At 30.7% G+C, this 23,060-nt stretch overlaps 2 protein-coding genes across 2 annotated transcripts; both read right to left on the bottom strand.

Moving 5' to 3' along the window:
• Window position 1: 1 nt before the first annotated feature.
• On the bottom strand, window positions 2–1,992 carry LOC125828924 (protein TAPETUM DETERMINANT 1-like). The gene is made up of 2 exons (XM_049508231.1): window positions 1,884–1,992; window positions 2–331 (listed from the first exon to the last, which is right to left on the bottom strand). Exons 1-2 carry the CDS (start codon window positions 1,942–1,944, stop codon window positions 21–23), a joined length of 372 nt encoding a protein of 123 aa, XP_049364188.1. The 5' UTR covers window positions 1,945–1,992; the 3' UTR covers window positions 2–20.
• Window positions 1,993–7,833: 5,841 nt separating this feature from the next.
• LOC125828925 (TPD1 protein homolog 1A-like) lies at window positions 7,834–8,953 on the bottom strand. The gene is made up of 2 exons (XM_049508233.1): window positions 8,833–8,953; window positions 7,834–8,163 (listed from the first exon to the last, which is right to left on the bottom strand). The coding sequence occupies exons 1-2, from the start codon at window positions 8,888–8,890 to the stop codon at window positions 7,853–7,855; spliced, it is 369 nt and encodes a 122-aa protein (XP_049364190.1). The 5' UTR covers window positions 8,891–8,953; the 3' UTR covers window positions 7,834–7,852.
• Window positions 8,954–23,060: the final 14,107 nt, after the last annotated feature.

Consider the following 23,060-nt stretch of genomic DNA (forward strand, 5'->3'; position numbering starts at 1 on the left):
CTATATAGTGATTTATAGTTTCAACAGGAAGTAGTAACAAAAGTTGGCCTAAGGAAAAAAGGAGGATCCCAAGCATAAGAGAAGTTGACAGTATTCTTTCCTGGTATGACATTGCCATTGTTGACACTACATTCATTGTTTCCCAAAGGCTTGAAAATAGTTGGATCCACTGGCTCTGTTGTCTGAAAATCATTGCAAGACAATACCATTTTTTGCATTGGGCAATCACAATTGTTCACCACAACCACATTCCATTCTGGCTTTCCCTTTATTTCTACACCACTCCTTATTGTTCCAACTGTTATATTGTTCAAACCACAACTACAAACACCTACACAAATAAACATGAGGAAACATTCATTTTTTATTTTTGTTAAACAACTTACATGTCTTATTTATATATTTCATACACTTCGTTGATTAATCGAGTAATTTATATAAATATATAAAATACGCTGATAAATCGATTCTATCCCTGATTGAATAGGAGGCAAACACTTGTGAAAAGATCGCTTGAATTTAAGAAAAGCTCGAGTTCCTTCTCTTCTTTCTTTTTGCAAGTCATGATCAGAATGATGACATTATTTTTTGCTTTAGAATGGATAAGGGGAGAGACCAACTTATTTTGCTTTTTTTACTCCTCAGTAGAAAGGGGCTTTTTTTGTTAATACAACTCACTTTTGTTCAATTATTATAAAAATACATCTCAAGTGTCATCTAAGCGAAAAGTTTTGTTAGGTTAAAAGTTTTGTGTGTTTGTGCTCCACATCCGTGAAGCACTTCACTCAATTAAGAAGATATATAAAATTATTAGTTTTTAGGTGTTGAATGAAAGAGGCATGCAATCAATTCCAATTAAATCATGGTAATTTTAACGATAAAAATCAGGTCTAAAGAAATTGAATTATCCCACTATAATGTTACCTTCTTCCTATCCTAAATAACTACTAGTCGTTTAAAAATTGTATCAAAATATTTGGTATTTTAAAGAAATAATAGGTCAGTTAATGATTTAGCGCGAGGTCTACAAGTACTTGTTTTTGTATTTAATTATCTAAACGGACACAATTGGCCGGCCAAAGGGAATTGAATATGAACATTCAAATGAAAGATTTTTTTACCATGAATAAAAGAAAACTTGAAATCCACATTAAAAAAAATGGATACTCCATCTTGACAAAATCAATGAAAATATTATTGTGTAAAATTATTACTTTTACATGATTATAGTGTCTGGGCTAGCTTTCATGCATCTCAATTAATTTGATATGATATATGTAATATGTCATGACCTCTCACCTACAACAAGTATCAATTATCAGAAGACTCCGTTCATTAAAGATAAGACAGATGAGAAGGATCACCTAATATTTTTATTTCCGCTGAAATATAAACTTGAAACGCGATAATTCTCAACAACTTTATAATCACTACATCACAACACCCTTGGTTGCAGTGTAAATTATTTGGGGAAAACGATTCATCTTGATTTGATTTTTTTGTTTGGGTCAATTTAGACCAAGTTAAAAAATAACAAAATATAAAGTAGAAATAGTCTAAACAAATGATGACACATAACCTATTAGCCAAAGGAATATTGAAATTTTGGAATCTATAGATCTAACAAAAACAATTTATTCATAAACTAATAAATCTTTTTATTATTTATCACTAAAGTTTTCTTCTATTTCCTTACACCACAAAAAAAAAAAAAAAAAAAAAAAAAAAAACTACTACTAGCACCCCTTTTAAAGAGTAATATTACAGACCAAGTTTTATATGAAAAGAAAAGAAATTCATGATTATATATGCAAGTAAATTAACTATTTTTAAAAAAAAAAATGAAGTATTGTTATTAAAATCAGAAAGGCAGAAGCATTTACCTTTGGTGAGAAGTGTAAGAATAAGAAGAAGAGTGATTGAAAGCTTAACAATGGTTTCCATTAGGGAAAATGATCTCTTTGTTGATGTAGATATTGATTGTGGCTTCTCTCTTCTATATATATATATATAATAAAAATAAATAAATAATACATAATATATGAAGAATAAAGTTTGTTCAATATTAGCCATATAAATATATGAGGTTAAGGGTCCCTTGTAATTAATGTATGATTTTATATATGTTAATAATAGTCATATGGTTGCCGTGTACAACTCTCTTTTAGATTTTTGATAAGTTAATGCCATCATATTCATGTAACTAATTTTATTTGTCGAGAATAATTTCACAAACCTCTTCTAAGATTTCGACTTATAATTTCTATTTATATTTGGGAAATAACATAAGTGTTTCTATTCTATTGTAACTTTTGTACTAATTATAATTATACAGTTATGTTTTTTTACTTTGATGTCCCTAAATTTTATTTTATATATATATATATATATATATGTTCCATTGTAATTTATGTAGTTAATCATTATTTTTTTGTTCTTTTCTTTTTTATTTTTCTAATTTTTCTTCTTCTTTTCTTTCATTTATCCTTTTCTCTCTCCATTTTTTAGTCAAATTATGTTATTCTTTATTTTTGTTTCATATCCATACTGAATTATGACTTTTTTTCTTTTAATTAAAGCAACCTTCAGGCCATTTATTCAAAATAGGAATACTTATGCGGAATGATAAACCTTTAGAGTATATTATGTAATGTAGCTATAATTGAGAAAAATTGTAATTTGCAGTAATCGTTTTGCAAAATTTTGTTATTCGGTTTCTAATTGTATAAATCTAGAAATTGTATAATTCTGCTCTTGATTATATAAATTCAGATTTTATATATGCTTCAGAATTTGTATATGCTTACCCTAGTTATTTGTAAGCAATTTGTTGATACATTTGATTTGTATAAGTTATGAATTCATAATAAATTACCCCTTTTGTGTATTGGCAAGCGAAATATACAAACAAAGTTCTGATTTTTTTTTTAATGTATTAATACAAAATTTGTATATACTTACCATGTTTGTATATTGACAAACAAAAATACCCATAGCAAACAAAACTATAATATGAAACGTAACTAAACAAATTATAGTTATAGAATGTAATTAAATTTAAGCTCTTTGCTATTTATGAAATTTTTTCTTTAAAATAAAATATGAATTTTGTCTTAGCCCAAATAATGAGCCCAAACCTAAAAACAAAAATGAAGAAAAATAAACTTGAAAAACAAGAAACTAAAAAAGAGGAATTTAAAAGAAGGATCTAGAATCCTTTTGTCCTCATCGTAGTTGACTTATATGGCCAATGAACATGGCCTCTCTGGTGAAGAAACGCGATGACAAGAAGCGTAGTAGACAAAGCTCACTCACCACATAGCTATAAAATTAGATCCTAGTGAATTATGTTTGAACATATCTTATAAAAATACAATTACTTAACTTATATTGTAAAAATATGACCTAACTTAATTCGATATGCACTAATATACATCCGAAATAAAATAACATACAGAACTTTCATGTATTTTTTTTTTATAAAAATATTTAAAAACTTGATATACAAGATTATATATCCGGTATACAAAAATTATAAGAGGTATTTATACATTCATATACAAGTACCAAATTCATTTCAAAACATCTCAAAAACTTCACCATCACCCAAAATTTAGAATTATACTTCTCAATACATAATCGATCTTTTGCAACAATGTCCACTCGAAACAAAGTTTGTTCGCAAAAAATCAATTATCAAACTTTGAATATTCGAACTTTAACAATGGCTGAACATCAATCCTCAGTTGAGTTTGTAGAGTTTTTTTTAATGAGAATATGTTAGCAATAGTGGACTTTCATTATGAAGCAAGGTGGGAAATAAATGTCTTTGATAAGTCTATTGAGATGGAGATCGAAAGTGAATTATTGAGATGATTCTTGGAATAGAAATTCAATCCCAATTTTTTATGGTAGAAAGTATAAAAAATAAGATGCCTTTAATGTGAATTTATGAAAGAAATATTAATAAGAATCAATTGATAGCAATGATGGAGTTTTATTATGGAGGAAAACATAAAATTGAGCCAATTTAGGTAAGTATTGAAAACCTTAACTAAATTATTGTAATTTTATGAGTTACACTATAATGTAATTATCTCTTGTTTTTTTTTTCTCATTTTCCTTCCATTAATTTATGCAATATAAGGTGTCTTGGTGTTGTTTTGATGGAATCCAAAAACGAAAAAAATATTCATAAACACTTACATAAATTCATATTCCTTCCATTAATTTATGCAACATTTTCTTTTATTTGTTGAGATTTAAATTATGTGAAATTTACTTAATATTTTAAAATGTATTTCTTATTATATTAACATGAGAAAAATTACAATTTTTAATATTTCTCATATATATTTTTTAATTATATAAATTTGATTTTAAAATAGAGTTATTAATCAAATTAAATTTAACTTTAAAGATTAGTTATTAACTTTTGATAAGCGAAAATGAAGTCCATTACTCAAATTGTCTCTCGACTATCCTATATGACCTCTATTAAAGTCCTGTTCCTTTTGTTAGTAACAACAAAGCAGCTTAACAAATATCTATATTATCCTAATAATATCAAAAAAAATAAAATTAAAAACCTTTTATAATACTATAATTTTTAAATCTATTTCATAGACCTTTACTTATAAAATATTTTTAAATATAAAGAGTAAGAGTCAAGCAAGATTTATCTTATTTAACTATAGCTCTCGCCGTTCCTCATAATTTTTTTTTTTTTTCTATAGTTATAAATAAGAGATTAACAATAAACCTTATCGCCAAATTATGTTTCTCCATGAAAAATAGCATGGGACAAAGGGAGCAAAGATATATTTTTAATTATGATATTTTAAGGAATATGTGAAAAAGAAACATGATAATTAATATGGGATGGATGGATTATAATTAGGAGCATCAAAAGTGGATCATATACATATCCCCCTTCATCTCAAAATACTACTTGTGTTTTTCATATATATGTCTTTTAAGAAAATATTAATCAGAAGTAATGTTTGACTATTATCATTATTTATGTTTTAATAAGATATAATTTTTTCATGCAATATTATTTAGAGCCCGTTTGGATTAACTTATTTTCAGTATTTGTAAGTCAAAATAGCTTTAAAGCACTTCTAGAGTGTTTGGGTAAATAAAAAAAAAAAGTGTTTATAAGCACATTGTTTTAAGCTAAAATGATTAAAATAAGTTTAAAATCGGAGTTAGAATTTATAGTTTATTACTTTTGACTGATAAACTAACAAAAATCTAAACTGGCTCTTACTCTTTTTTTTTTTTTTTTTTTGTGTCATAATTGAGGTGTTTGTGGTGGTTAAGAAAAGTTACTACTAAAGATAAAAATGAAAAAAAAAAAATTAATTCTATTTTAAACTTTCTATTTTTATTAGTTCATGTTTGACTTGACACACACTTAAAAATGATTGGTAAAATGATAAGTTTACTAAAAAGCACTTCTTACGTTTCATATTACTTGATCCTTATTGACCTGACACACTCTTTAAGAAAACTTTAATTAGATGTGTATTTTACTAAAATAATTTTATTAATGATTCTTTAGAATTCTAAATTTGATTATTACTACTACTACTATTATTATTATTACTCCTATATTATCTAGTTACTTAATTTAAAAATAATATAGAAAAAGTATAAAACATAAAGTCTGTGCAATATAGCCGAAAAATAGAAAAAATGATTTTTTTTCCATGGCTACATAATTATCTTGAAAGTCATGCTGCTTATTGTTTAAATTAGGTGTTATATGCCCGTGCAAGTACGGTCCAACAAATTGAGATTAAATGTATTAATGATTGTTTGGTATGAGGATATGCAAGATCATTTTATTATGAGTTTGATTAGTCATATTAGTTAGTCTCAAGATTATTCATCTCATTTGTATTATAATGATAAAATAAATTATCGCATATATATAATAAACTAATTAATCTCATAAGATATTTCAATCCCATGGAATAACTTTGTCTATTCCATTCTCGTATCAAACGATCCCTAATAGTACAATTCATTCTTGTGAACATAGAGCAAATGCCACTTAATAAATTCAAATTAAAAAATATTAGTATAAGCAAGCACATAAAAATTCTACATGTTTTGTAATTTGAATATTTATGTCAATCAATTGTGTTAGGTCAATTGATATGCTATCCATCATATATTTTAAATTTTTTAAACGACAAATCATAAGAACTATTCTGTAGATACACTCTCTCTGTTTTAGTAATTTTTTTTGTTTGTTTTTTCGTTTTAGTTTGTTTACAAAAATACATTTTCCCCTGTTGATAACAATTAATTATTTTCAACTTTCCACTTCATATGTTTAAGACCACAAGATTAAAGGACATTTTGGTACATTAACTTTCTACATCACATGTTTAAGATTACAAGATTAATGAAAATTTTGATACATTCTACATATCTTTAGTTTAATATCATAAATTTCAAAATTATTCTTTACTTTCTTAAATTTTATGTCGATTTAAAATCAAACAAATAATTTGAAACGAATGAAAATATTAATTGTAACCTACATAGTGCAAACAAACTGCCCTTAACTCCTCACTCCCACGTATAACAACATTCACGTTAATTGTGTTAGGAAAATATATTGCAAATATGATGAAAAAGTCCAAACTATCCCTAAGTAGAAATTTAATGACAATAAACTAACATGTTGATACCAAATTATTTGACTCATGCTTCTATAATAGTAGTATTTAAACAAGAGTCATAATAGGATAGGATCGACCTACAAATGCTAGAAACAAATGAAGTCTGTGAAAACAGAGAATACTGGAAAATGAAGGCAAATCATAACAATAACATAACCAGTTCAATCTAACGGTAAGATTTAGGGAGGGTAGGATGTACACATACCTGACCCTAATTTTGTATGGCACGCCATAGGGTTCGCTATTATGTTATTGCACACATTTATAACTCGAAACTCAGGAGCTAGTCGCAACTTCATTAGCTTCCCTAGCTCACTCCGTACATATTTGACTTTTGGCTTTTGACTTCAAACAAGAATTTGCCACCTCTTTTCCTCTTTCATCTCCAAAAACAGAAACACAAATATTGTATAATGATGTAAAAGTCTATTTATACACTATTGTTCACTGTTATACCAGCTTGATATATTGTATACGGTTTGTATATATTATTGTATATCATGTATAAACACTGTTGTGAAAAAAATTAACTATGCGGGTTTAAACTAAAAATATAGCTACACAGGTAATAATAATAGTTTGTGTTGGATAGTATATTTTTGAAAAAATCACTTTCATTAAACAAGTGACATTAGTTCATTTGACCCAATCATAAATAAAATGATTTATTTGAATTAACTCAAAACAACTACGAAAACAATTTGTTTGTACCGGTTCTTCCTTAGACTTATTTTAGATCTAGTTTCAACTTAGCTTCTTCATCCATTGACAATAGTGGATTCATAGAAATTCAGCTTCAACAATACCAAAAAGTAAATTCGAATTATATAGGTTGAATCTAATATCCACATGAACTAATACATTTGTACGTACCACCTACGTATTTAATTAATGTTTCACATATGTCATCTCATAATTCCATTAAAAAGACATATATTTTTAATCGTAAAGGGTACGTAATTGGGATTTCAATAGATGGTTCAAGAGAGTCGTTTTAAACTAAAACATTTAAGCTTAAGTGCATATGAGGTCCAACAAGTGAAAGGAGAACATATTAGAATCCTCTCATTAAAACTCAAATTATAATTATACAGTCAGGTGGCTGAACGCCCCCTCGACATCTACCTCAACATCATATATAGTAAATTATAGTTTCAACATGTAGCATTAACAGAAGTTGGCCTAAGAAAAAAAGGAGGATCCCAAGCATAAGAAAACTTGATAGTATCCTTTCCTTTTATGGCATTGCCATTGTTGACACTACATGCATTGTTTCCCAAAGGCTTGAAAATAGTTGGATCCACTGGCTCTGTTGTCTTAAAGTCATAGCAAGACAATACCAATTTTTGCATGGGGCAATCACAATTGTTCACCACAACCACATTCCATTCTGGCATTCCCTTTATTTCTACACCACTCCTTATTGTTCCAATTGTTATATTGTTCAAACCACAACTCCAAATACCTACACAATCAAACAAAAAATTCTTGTATTATATAAGAGAGAGTTCAGGCTGAAGCAGACAACAATTCATGCGCAAAATAAATTTTACCTCACTAGTAGTTTAATCATGGTAGTCTTGACTATAAAAATCAGATCTAAAGAATTAAATTGTCCATTGTATTGTTTGTATATGTGCTACTCTTTTTTTAAAATCCTGAATAAATGTTAGTCGTTTTTGAATAATTAAATTTGTATCAAAATATTTGACATTTAAATGATCAAAGATTATTTTTACCATGAATAAAGAAAATTTGACATCCACATTAAAAGAAATATATATTTCGTCTTGACATACGTAACCATTAATTAATGAAAATATTGCATTGTAAAATTATTTGGGGGAAAAGATCCATCTTGATTTGATTTATTTGTCTGGGTCAATTTAGACAAGTTAAAGAATAACAAAAAATTAAAGTAGCTAGAAGTAGTCTAAACAAATGATAATTTATTCATAAATTAATAAATCTTTTTTTATTAATTCCTACGGTTATTTCCTTATATCACTTGAAAAAGTATGCTAAGAAAGGTTGTTTGTATTTTTTTTTCTGTGCAATAGTTCACCAGTAAAGACGCATCTCACAGATACGTATACAAGTTATTGCTAAAAATCAGAAAGGCAGAAGCATTTACCTTTGGTGAGAAGTGTAAGGAGAAGGAGAGTGAAACAAAATTTAACAATTGTTTCCATTAGGGAAATGATTTCTTTGTTGATGTAGATATTGATTGTGGCTTCTCTCTTCTATATGAAGAATAAAATTTTGTCCAATATTAGTCATATATATATATATATATGAGGTTAAGGGTTCCTTGTAATTAATGCATGATTTTATATATGTTAGTAGTAGTCATATGTTTGCTGTGTACAACTGTCTTTAAGATTTTTGATAAGTTAATGACACTATATCCCTGTAACTAATTTCATTTATGGAAAATTACACAAATCTCTTCTAAGATTTCTACTTATAATTTCTACATTTATTTTTGGGAAATAACTTTAAATGTTATGTTCCAGTGAAAAATATTAATTAAATATATAACTTACTGATGTTCAATAATGAAGTAAATTAGCTTAATGAGAAAATTAATTTTATTTATAATAATCAAAACTCTAATATTTATTTATACAAATGAAAATAGAGAGAATAATAACTATACAAATATAGTTCGATGTAGGAAACACAATAACTAATTTAATTATGGTCAAATTTTTACATATTGTATTTATTCAGATTTTAAACTATAATTTATGTAATACTCCATTAATGTCAATCAAAACTTGTTTATTTATATAGACAATAGAGAATGCCTCCGCCGTTTATATTACTTGACCCTTATTCTAAAAATAGTTATTTTTATTTACTTGTCCAATTTATGAAATCAAAAGAATTTTTTAATATTTTTTTTATTTCTACGCTTAATATTAAATAGGGAAAAGACATAAATTCACTTCTGAACTTATTCGAAAAGTCACTTACATGCTTAAACGATCATGGTGATCTATTAAACATCTTTACTACTCTAAAGTGAATTTAATACCACCCTGAGACGTGTAACACCACTCTCACAAGGTGTGGTGTAATACACTCGACACAACCCTCAAGAAAATTTTAGTTAGAAGTATATTTTACTTGACTGCCACGACCCAAAATGAGTCATGAGGGCACCCACATTTAACCTCCTAGGTGGGTGAACCAACGAATTCAATCCCAACTTATATTTATTGTTGAATTTACAAAATACAAACCATAATGCGGAAGCTCAAAACTTATTAAAGTAACCAATAAAAGAAACCTCTAGATTATATTACATATTATCCCCAAAACTTAAAAGTCATCACATCAAGGACATCTAATCTCCAAATACTAAGTCTAAGAGTATCAAGACCCAAAATAAATGAATAAAATAGTTTATGTCCGAAAACTAAGGACTTCATGTCATAACTGAGAATAACGAACACGAGCTAAAATGAATAACTCATCCTGAAACCTGATGTTGGAGATTGGCTAGAGCTGAGGGTGAGTCAAAGTCGTTGGTACACTCGCTGTACTCCACGAAGGGAAAATGAAGAAAGTACAAGTAGGGATCAGTACAAGGCAACATGTACTGAGTAGACATCATCAACCGACTCAAAATAGTAACTGAGATGCATAATGTAATAACATGAAATCAACTATAACACTTAGCAGGTGGTAAGCAATGAACAATATGATCAAGTGACAACAAAACTGAAACAAGTACGTAATCAGTCTAGTACCAAACACGCACACGAGGACTCATGCCTCCACACCATGCTCATTTGGGAAATGAATTTTTTTGAGATTGAGTACATTAAGTTATTTCAATATGTTTTCCTTTAATGTTACCGTGCCGGAACGTGACACCCCATCCAATAATATCATGTCGGAACGTGACACCCGATCCAATAATACTGTGTCGGAACGTGACACCCGATTCTATAATACCGTGCCGGCTCGTGGCACCCGATCCAAGTATATCGTGCCGGCTTGTGGCACCCGATCCAACCATATAGTTTATTCATTTGTCATTCTTTATCATCTCTTTTCACTTCCTTAATAATATTTCATGAAGTCTTCTTCATTCAAGGCATCACTTTAATTGGACAAGTTCAAGATTATGAATTTTGTGGTCTTGGGATTACAGACCAATCACAACAACACATAAATTATCAAAACCACAACAACCAAGTGCATAGAAAAATTCACAATATCACTCAATGACTATCAATCACTACTATCACATAGAATAAACCATAACATACCTCCACCGAAGAACCGAAGCCAAGCAAGCTAATTCCCCAATGCTTTTCTTTCCTCAATGCCTTCGAACGTTTCCAATCTATCAAGTACACAATATTCATAAGCAAACAAGTCTATAGACACTCATATTACTACATGTCTATTCTAGACCCAGTAACTCATTCAAATCTATAATCAAATTCCTAAATTTTGCTATCAACTAATTTATCAAGTCTCATATGTCTCAAATTTCACGCTTTGGGTTAAGTCTATATTCCTCCAAATAACTTAATCTAATAATATTCATATAATACAATACACATAATATTTAACTGCCTATTTTAATATCCCAAAACTTAATTTATAATATGATAATTAAAATAATTTAGAAGTCAAAAACTCACTGTTGTGAAACCAATTACTCGCTGCGAAAACAACTTGCACCACTACATGTACATCCATTCATACTAACAGAACCAATGTGATACCAAAAAGAATGAAATTCTTAGTGCACTTAGACACCCACTAGAAGTCATCATTACCTATTATATATATATTTTAACAATTTCTAACATAAACACAATTCCCAAATCAACGTAATTCCCCAAATATTTCAATGTCTTTCTTCTAAGAGGAAAATATTTATAATAATGTAGGAATATAATAGTACTATATATTCTATAAAGGTTGAAGAAGTTGAAGCACTAACTTATGCTTAACTGAAGCCGCCGTCGGCCATTCCTTCTGTTCTCGCCGCTTTCTATTATTTTCCTCTTCCCCTCTTTTCTTTTCTTCTACAGATTATTTACTACCCGAGGCCTGATTATTATACATGTTCAATTATAAAAGTGGTGAAAATGGCCTACTATTAGTTTTAATATTATTTTCTTTAATCACCAAATAAATTAATTATTATATTTACTCAATTAATTATATAATTGGTTACGAATAGTCCAAAATATCTATTAAAATTTATTAAAAGAGTCTTTTATGAAATAAGAAGCTCTAATACTCAAAACGATCTAATGGATCGTTACATTAACTAATCTTATTAATGATATTTTGAAACTCTAAATTTGACAAGTAAATGAAACACCTATTTTTGTATACAAGTAAAATAAAATGAAGAGAATAATAAGGACAATAAGAATATTAAGACGTTTTAAATACTACTTACAATAAGTTAGCCTATTTTGATTATGGAAAACTTTTAAAAATGAGTATACTTTGGGCTTAATTGGAGATCTATAAATATAGTTTAGCTAATTACAAATTATAGTTACATGTTAGGGAGAGGAGAGAGGTGAACGAGACTAGGAGAGAGACGAGCGAGATCTGGGAAAGAGAGAAGAGAGAGGAAAGAGAGGTTGAATACCTTTTGTATTCGTTGTATCAGATTGTATCACACGAATACAATTGATACAACTGATTTGTATCAAAATAAATTTAATTGTATTTATTATAGGAGGAGAGAGGCGAGCGAGATCGAGAGAGGATGAATACATGTTGTATTCGTTGTATAACGAATACAAATACAGTTGATACAAAAATACAAATATAATTGTCTGAATACAATTGATATATGTATAAAATAAAGTTGATATGAAATACAAATACATAATACAAAATACAATTGTCATATTTATGTGGAATATTTTTTGGGCTGCAATTATTTGGGTTGGAGAGAGAGGGGTGAGAGGCAGAGAGAGAGAGAGAGAGGAGCAATGGAGACATGAGAGAGATATTTGCTATACAACCTTTCATATATAAGGGAAAAATGACAAATATACCTCCGAACTATCGTAAATTGTACACAAATACCCTTTGTCATACTTTTCGGATATTGATACCCCTTCCATTAAAAATCAGAGCATATTTGCCCTTCACTCTAACAGAAGAATAATCAGGGATAGGTGGCACAATCCTACAGTTCAATCTTATTTGACCAATTAATTAACCCAAAATTCAATTATCCGTCCAACGATTCGTTTAACCCACCTGATACATCCATTACTCACACTAATACTAACCTATCTAAAAATCTAAAATTTTGGCTTAATCCTTCATTTCTTCATACAAATCTGTTACTAGCTATTCAATGAAAACGATGGAGCACAAGTCATACTCCTAAAACAAACAAATCGTAACAATGGAGAACGAGTAAAACTGTAAACGGAAGGGAAAAGGGAAGAAGAAAAATGAAAAAACCATGGAAAAAAAGGATGGATTTGATATCATCACTAGAGAAATGTAAAAGTAATTAATTTACAGATTCAAACACCCAATTTAGATTAATTTCTTCATTTCTTCGCTTTCTTTGTTGGAGACTAAATAGTTTTTGGCTTCTTCACAACTTTTTTCGTCAGAGTTTTCTTCACTTTAGCAACTGCAACTTTCTTCACCGGAGTTTTCTTTGCTTTAAGTGGAGCAGTAACCGTCTTCTTCGCTTTCATTGCTGGTGTTGCTGTTGATGGTTTGGCTTTCTTCACTACAACCTTCTTCTTTGGGGTTGTTGCTTTCGACTTTGCGGCAACAACGACGGTGGAAGAGGAGGTGGATTTCTTCTTTGCTGCCGGTACCGATGCCTTCTTTGGCTTCACCACAGCGACGGGTTTCAAATAGGTTAGTATTAGTGTGAGTAATGGGTGTATCAGGTGGGTTAAACGGGTCGTTGGGCGGGTATATGAATTTTGAGTTAATTAATTGATCAAATCGGGTTGAGCAGTAAGATTGTGTCTAATTATTCTTCCGTTACAGTAAAGGGCAAATATGCACTAATTTTTGGACGGGAGAGATATCAATGTCCGAAAAGTATGACGGAGGGTATTTGTGTACCATTTACGATAGTTCAGGTGTATATTTGTCCTTTTTCCCTAGTTATAAAATGGAAAAAGGGTAAAACCTACACTCAATTTTCATTTATTAGTTGACTTTACCCTCGCCGTTAAAATGAAGTTATTTTTACCCTCATCATTATTATACTTGTCACCCGTACCCCTCAATTGGATGGAAAACCCCAAATTAAATAAAATCACCCAATTTTAATTAAAATGACCCGATTTTCTCTTTTAATCTGAACCCGACCCATGAAGAAGATGAATCCATACCAAATTAAAACCCTAAACTTATCTCTCTGATTTTCGTCATCTCCTTCTTATAAAATGGACCTTCTTCGTCTCCTTCCGGTTAACAAATGGTCATGTTTGGGGGTTGAATTACCCACAAAGAAAAGGAAACAGTACTGCAATGAATATCTCCTCCCCTTTTGTTGCATGAAAAGAGCTTTAGAGATGGAGGAAGGTTATGAAGAAGATTAGAGAGATGAGTTTGAGGTTTTAATTTAGTATGAATTCATTTGGTTTAGTGCCTTGGATACGGATCAAAAAAGAAAATCGGGTCATTTTAATCAAAATTGAGTAATTTTACTTGATTTGGGGTTTTTCATCCAATTGAGGGGTATGGATGACAAGTGTAGTAACGGCTAGGGTAAGAACAACTTTATTTTGACGGTAAGGGTAAAATCAACTAATAAACTATGTGACAGGGATTAGTCCACGTGTCACATCATTAAAATTTTATATGGTTAAGTCTTGAGGGTATTTGTGATATCTTGGGATAGCGACTGGAGTATTTTTTTAGAGCAATTTTCACATATAACAAACATAAAAATCATATTGTATGTTATAGCTAGAGTTTGCATAATTGTGCTCCATAACAAATTTTATGTTTGGTATGGAGCTTTTGATTTGTTTAATTCGCTAGATACATTCAATTTTATACAAATTGTTCAGTTTTGTATAAATTAATTTATACATTGTAATTTGTATAATAAGATCTGTATTTATATAATTATAAGTGTATAAGACAAAAGTATATGTATTTGCATTTTTATATACATTTTTCTCTCGCTTTATACAAACACAAATGCATTTTATACATTTTATACCGAAATGTATAAAATGGCTAATTGTGTACCGAAAATGGCTAATTATATACCGAATCAGATGACAAAAAATGGGATGTTTGCTGCGAATTACAAATAAAATAAATTATGGCTATAACATTTAATTTGAATTAATAGTTTGCTATTTCATACAATTTTCTCTATTTTTTATTCCAAAATATAATGAAGAGTATAAATAATCTATTTCGTGAAATTCAGGAGCAATTTTAATCATTTTCCGTCAATATCATAAATACATATCACATATTTACCTTATTGTTTAATTTTCCATTAATAAGGAATTCATGTGTTATTGTTAGTGAAAAACTTACAAGATAACAAAAAATACAAGATACAATTGAAATAAAATGAAGAAGCAGAAATCTCTTCAGGCTGAGGCGCGGATATCTTGCTCTCTTTAAGGAGATTCAAGCCTACTGCAGCAAATGTTTTCACCGATCCAGCAGTAGTCCTTCTTGACTTGTCCCCTCCAGGATACAACAGCCTATTCGCAATATATAACTCAACAACCCTGGACAAGAGTTGAGTTCAAAGCTCCACAAAAAGAACACCTTCCTTCAACTAATAAGAACTCTCTTTTTTGACTAACTCTTTCACTCTATATTTTTCTTGTGTATAGTATATTACAAACCAAATGAAGACCACCACTATTTATACTAGAAGAAGTCTTCCTAGCAATGAATAGAAAGATAATGGTGTAGTAAATAGTGAAGATAATGGTCTTAGGAGTTACATAGGTTACAAGAATAATGGAGGAGTAAAGAGTAAGAAGTAATGGGATGAAAAGCTAACAGCCACCAACGGCTGAACCTGCTGCAATTGCACCAAGGAATTAGTAACATATGCAATTACTCTATGGAGTAATGCACCAACTTAATGGTCCAAACGGCAGCAAAAGAATTTCCATTAACTCCCACCATACTACAACAAATGAAAGTCAACCAATGCATATTCTAATGCAATAATGAATAGAGGGAGTAATGACTGACTTAGGGGCAAACGATCAATGCTAAAATGTAACATTCTTATAGTATTAAAATGCCCCTACACTAACAATCCCCCACTCATATTAATATTAGTTAAGAGAGTCTATTAGTTGAAGGAAGACTATTATGCATAATGAAGGTGTGCTCTGCATTGAACCTTCACTTAGTGAAACAATAACTTTTACTCCAGAGCCGTAGTGGTCTCAGACTTGAACTATGACTGCTTAAGGGAAATAAAGTATCACTGCTCACACATAATAATCAAGGTGTTGACATGAGCTTTAAAGCCAGCACGTTATGGCCATGTGCTATCCCGGTTTCATGAGTGCTTTTGAGAATAAGCCCAATTCTCATAGGAAGCGACCTACTTCCACACATCACATAGGTGAAATCTGTCGAGAGTGCTCCTGTAAGCTTAACACTCCACCCATAGGGGCTACAGATATTCATTAAGAGTTTTATCAACTCAACCTTCACAAACTACAGGAAACAATGCACTCACATCATAGGGAGGGAATAAAAAGATAGTGCATTTTTCACAACAAGTCATCATATGATTAGTTTTTCCATTTGAACCTGGTTATAGGATCTCTAGTCCCCAGGTTGGGTTTCCTCATATATGACTCAATGATTTATAGGCTTCAATCCCATCCCCCTCGATATGCTCCAGACCTTTTCACTTGTTAAGGCCTTAATAAGAGGATCTGCAAGATTATCACAAGATTTGACATAATCAACATTAATGGTACCATTTGTCAAATATGATCTTACATTACTGTGTTTCCTCCTTATAGGTCTGGATTTACCGTTGTAATAACAATTTTGAACTCTACCAATCGCAGCGGTGCTATCACAATGAATTAAAATAAGAGGAATTGGTTTTTCAAAATAAGGTATTTGAAATAATAAATCTCTTAACCAATTCGCTTCCTCACTAGCTGAAGCTAAAGCAATTAGTTCAGCCTCCATGGTAGAGTTAGCAATAATAGTTTGCTTTTTGATTTCCAACAAACAGCACCACCACCTAAAGTAAAGACATAACCAGTGGTAGAACATGAATCACCTGATAAAGTGTTCCAATCTGCATCACAAAAGCCTTTAAGTACAGCAGGATATTTTTTATAGAACAAACTACAATTTTTCGTTCCAATTAAATATCTCATAACTCTTGTTACAGCATGCCAATGTTCATTACCTGGCTTGCTTGTAAACCTGCCAAGTACTCCTACTGCATATGCAATATCAGGCCTAGTGCAATCAGTCACATACCTCAAACTTCCGATTATGCTAGCATATTCCTTTTGATTTATTACATCATTTCCACTTTCAACAGGAAATAAGTGAACACTTGAATCAAAAGGAGTTGCAACATGCTTGCAATCAAGAAAGTTATATTTTTTCAATATTTTCTCAACATAATGTGACTGGTCAAGGAAAATTCCATCACATGTTCTTGTAATTTTTATTCCAAGAATAACATTTGCCTCACCAAGATCTTTCATATCAAAATGGCTTCTAAGAATATTCTTAGTCTCATCAATAACATTCATGTTAGAGCCAAAGATCAACAAATCATCAACATATAGGCAAATAATCACATGTGAATTATTCCAAGACTTATGATATATGCACTTATCACACTCATTTGTTTTAAAACCATTTTCAATCATGCAGGAATCAAATTTTTCATGCCATTGCTTAGGTGCCTGTTTCAAGCCATATAGGGATTTAGTAAGTTTACATACTTTGCTTTCTTGGCCTGCTTCAACAAAAGACTCGGGTTGATCCATATAAATTTCCTCATTTAGGTCTCCATTTAAAAAAGCAGTTTTTACATCCATTTGATGAATTTGCAAATCAAAAATTGCAGCCATAGCAATTAAAAGTCTTATGGATGTAATTCTAGTTACCGGTGAAAAAGTATCAAAAAATTCTAGGCCTTCTAGTTGTTTAAAACCTTTTGCAACTAGCCTAGCCTTATATTTATCAATAGATCCATCCGGTTTCAACTTTTTTCTTAAGACCCATTTGCAACCAATAGTTTTACAACCCGGTGGTAAATCAACTAGTTTCCAAGTTTTATTAGAAATTAGTGATTCCATTTCATCATTTACAGCCTCTTTCCAAAAAATAGAATCATGTGAAGACAATGCTTCTTTCAAAGTGAGAGGGTCATCTCCAACATTAAACACATAAAAATCAGGACCAAAAGCTTTTTCTACTCTAGCTCTTTTACTTCTTCTTAACTCAAAATTATCAACTTCTTTATTTTTCAAAGTAGAAGTAGAAGAACCTAGGTAGTGACAAAATATTTTGTTCAATCCTTTGACCCCCACTATTTTTTGAATCAAAAGGAAATTTATTCTCATGAAAAATAGCATCACCGGATTCTATCACAATATTATCTTCAAGATTAAAAAATCTATAGGCTGTACTATTTGAAGCATAACCAAGAAAAGCACAAGTAGTAACTTTTTTACCCAACTTTGTAATCTTGGGATCCATTAGCCTCACAAAGGCTAGACAACCCCAAACTCTTAGATATCCCAAACTTGGCTTGTAACCTTTCCACAGTTCAAAAGGTGTCAATTTAGACTTTTTATGAGGCACACGATTTAACACATAACAAGCAGTTAAAATAGCTTCACCCCAAAAATTTAAAGGTGCATGTGACTCAATAAGCATGACATTAGTCAATTCAACCAAAGTTCTATTTTTCCTTTCCGCTACTCCATTAGATGAAGGAGCGTAAGGAGGAGTAGTTTCATGAATTATTTCCAATGATCTAACAAAAGAATTAAACTCATTTGACTCATATTCACGGCCTCTATCACTTCTAATTCTTTTTATTTTTCTTCCAAACTGATTTTCAACCTCATGGAGATAAGTTTTGAAATTTTCAAAAGCATCACTTTTATTTTTCATCAAGTAAACATATGTAAACTTAGAAAAATCATCAATGAAAGTGATAAAATATCTATTACCTCCACGAGTTAAAACTCCACCAAGTTCACAAATATCAGTATGAACTAATTCTAACAAATCAGTTTTTCTTTCAACTTGAAAATAAGGCCTTTTAGTGATTTTGGCTTTACTACAAGCCTCACACTTTTCAAAATTCTTTTTAATCATTGGAATTAATCCTAAGCTACTCATGATTCCAACATAACGATCATTAATATGACACAAACGAGCATGCCAAAAATTGGTAGAAGAAAGCATATAAACAAAAGTAGAAGTTTTATTCATTTCAACATTCAATTTGAACATCCCATCACATGCATACCCCTTTCCCACAAAAATACCCTTTTTCACTATTACATATTGATCAGATTCAATAATCTGTTTAAAGCCTGCTTTATTAAGAAGAAAACTAGACATCAAATTTTTCCTCATAGAAGGAGTATAAAGTACATCTTTTAAAGTTAATACCCTTCCAGAAGTAAACACAATTCGACATCTCCCTTTCCAAGCACTTGAGTAGTGTGAGCATCACCAAGCATAATGGTTTTGGGCTCCTCAAAATGAGTATATTTCTTAAACCAGTCTTTGTCATAACAGACATGACGGTTTGCACCAGAATCAGCCCACCATCCATCAACATTCTCAACCATGTTTATGTCGGTAATCACCGCCACAAAAGGTTCTTCGGTAACGTTTGCCTGAGGGTTAGGACCACGTTTCCGGAATCTGCAAAATCGAGCAATATGCCCACTCTTGCCACAAACAAAGCATGGTCCCTTGTCTTGAACTTGTTGATTTTGTGCTTGGTTATTTTCACCATTATTTTTCTTGGGAGGTCTACCATTATTTTTCTTGAATTTTTTCTTCTTAGGCTTCAAAGAAGTATTTTTGTGAGATTCAGGAGTAGCATTATTTGAAGTAATTAAATTTACCTTCGTTGTGATGTTGCTCTCTTCTGTTTGTAAAAGTGCATCTTGGCCCCTTGCCTCTTCTTCCATGCGGATTTTCATTATCAAGGTTCAAGAGAGGTTTCCTTTTGTTTGTGGCGCATAGTTTTTTGAAATTCCTTCCAAGAAGGTGGAAGTTTATCCACTATGCCACAAACAATAAGGTTATCTCCAATTTTAACCTCCTCGGACCTAAGCTCTCCAACAATCATTATAAAGTCTTGAGCTTGGTCTACCACTGATTTGTTGTCCACCATTTGGAAACGAAAAAATCTACTAGCCGCATATTTTTCCGCTCCAGCCTCTTCGGTATCATACTTACTCTGCAATGCTTTCCAAATTTTCTTTGCACTAGAGTAAGTTCTATCATAATAATTATAAAAATTATCAGATAGACAATTAAGTATATAATACCGACACTTATAGGAATCACCATCGTACTTTTCCACTTTCTCTAGATGAGAAATAGTTTCATCATCATTCATAGAGGTGATGTCTACTTTATTAGGATTCTTCTCAGTTAACACATAAGAAACATTGAGAAGACTCAAGTAGAAAAGTACTTTACCCTTCCATCTCTTAAAATGGTTACCATTGAACCGAAATGGCTTGTTAAGGTCTCCCATCTTGACATCCGCGGTTTTTTCAATTGTAGCCATGTTAAATCTCCTTAAAATTGTTAGTGAAAAACTTACAAGATAACAAAAAATACAAGATACAATTGAAATAAAATGAAGAAACAGAAATCTCTTCAGGCTGAGGCGCGGATATCTTGCTCTCTTTAAGGAGATTCAAGCCTACTGCAGCAAATGTTTTCACCGATCCAGCAGTAGTCCTTCTTGACTTGTCCCCTCCAGGATACAACAGCCTATTCACAATATATAACTCAACAACCCTGGACAAGAGTTGAGTTCAAAGCTCCACAAAAAGAACACCTTCCTTCAACTAATAAGAACTCTCTTTTTTGACTAACTCTTTCACTCTATATTTTTCTTGTGTATAGTATATTACAAACCAAATGAAGACCACCACTATTTATACTAGAAGAAGTCTTCCTAGCAATGAATAGAAAGATAATGGTGTAGTAAATAGTGAAGATAATGGTCTTAGGAGTTACATAGGTTACAAGAATAATGGAGGAGTAAAGAGTAAGAAGTAATGGGATGAAAAAGCTAACAGCCACCAACGGCTGAACCTGCTGCAATTGCACCAAGGAATTAGTAACATATGCAATTACTCTATGGAGTAATGCACCAACTTAATGGTCCAAACGGCAGCAAAAGAATTTCCATTAACTCCCACCATACTACAACAAATGAAAGTCAACCAATGCATATTCTAATGCAATAATGAATAGAGGGAGTAATGACTGACTTAGGGGCAAACGATCAATGCTAAAATGTAACATTCTTATAATATTAAAATGCCCCTACACTAACAGTAATCACCAGCTATAGTGATAACGTAGTAGCCACTGGATCTGTAACCATTTGATTATATATATAAAGTATCTTAACATCCCAAAAAGAAAGGAAAAAAGAGAATATTAAGACAAAACAGTTTATTCCCCTTGAACGCATCAATGGGTGCAGGCAAAACAGTTCATTTTATTTGTCCAATATTTTATTTTACTTTTTTATTTTATTTGTTATCGTTAATATATCTAAAAAAAATATTATTTTTTTCATGTTTTACTTAAACATTAATTAACTACATCTCAAATCATTTTTCAGGATTTAATATATTAAATATCAATTAATAGATATAAAATAGTAAAATACTCATGTCAAATCTAAATATATCAAGTAAAAATCAATGAAGGAGTATAAACAAATTAGCCAATCAAGTTGACCTGAAATTCAACTAGTTGAGTTCAATTACAAGAATATTCAATATTTCTGAAATACTTTTATAAAAATCGTCAAATTACTTTCTTTGTCCCGGCAAAAAGTACTGCTATAAATTACAAAAATTAAAATTTTAATTAAAATATTTAATAATCATACAAATAAATTATCAAAATTCAAATTATATTATATAAATTTGACTGTAATATAATTCTTCTCTTTCATCATCCATACCCCACACTTTCATTTCCTTTTTCTTTTGTTTGGGACTGAAACGACTATTTGTGGGACTTGGAATACTTTTCTTGTTGCTTCAATTATGAGTTGGATAGACTTCTCCAACTATATAATATAATATAATACTGGACGCAAGTACAATAAATTCAACTTGCTTGTAGCCCACATCCTTCTATGATCGAGCTCGACTGCTAAAAATGACACAATGACTTAGACCTCTTATCTGCTACATTAGGGATAAATGGCTGATACTGGCTCAATCTAAAAATGTCGTTTGATCACTGGTTAGGAAGTGATTTATTTATTTATTACATTCTGTTTGTATCATATTTAGTTTTAGTTTTTTCTCCGTTTCATTTTATATGAGTTAATTTGATTTGATATGGAGTTTAAGTGTCACGACTTAAACTATCGTGAGTGACATCCACACTAACTCTCCGATGGGAGAACCAACTACCAACCCAAAGTGTAACTCAAAACAGTATTTCTAAAGCAAAGTCATAATAGTAGAAGGGAAACAGTTTAAAACATCTAAAGAACTAAGTTACCATAAACTGAAAGTCATAGTACCAAAACTTTAAATAGACAGAAATAAGGATGCAACCCCGAAACTAGAAACAAAAATCTAACAATCCAAAGTCTGTATCCGAAAAGATGGACAAGAGGATATAGAGGAACTCATGGCAGCCTGGAAGAGTAGCTCACCCTTGGATTCGAAGTCAAGTGTCCCTTAATTGACGTTTCATATCAACTGTTGGAAGATGTCATGCTTAACAAGAAAAAAATAAGTGTAATATCAGTACACAACCACAATATATCGGTGTGTCGGTTCTAAAACATGAATGTGAACAGCCAACTACCACATAGTAACACAGTTAACACATATCATCAACAATTATAAAACAACCCGGACTCTCAATCCTTATCTTGAGTTAACATACACATAAAACATGTCTCACATGATCACATACAGAGGAGGACCCATGTTAAGTGAAGGGGTGTAAATATATGTATTAATAATACGCATGAAGATCAATATATTTAAAGAAATGACATTACTTGACAGTAGTTACATATTGGCGTGTTGGTTCTTTGGGTATTTGTTGTTTGAGGTTAGAGGATCAAACCCCAACTTAAGCATTATTTTTCAATGTATT

The sequence above is a fragment of the Solanum verrucosum genome, unplaced genomic scaffold, assembly GCF_900185275.1.
Source record: "Solanum verrucosum unplaced genomic scaffold, falcon-dt-bn FXZP01000067.1, whole genome shotgun sequence".
Taxonomy (NCBI): domain Eukaryota; kingdom Viridiplantae; phylum Streptophyta; class Magnoliopsida; order Solanales; family Solanaceae; genus Solanum; species Solanum verrucosum.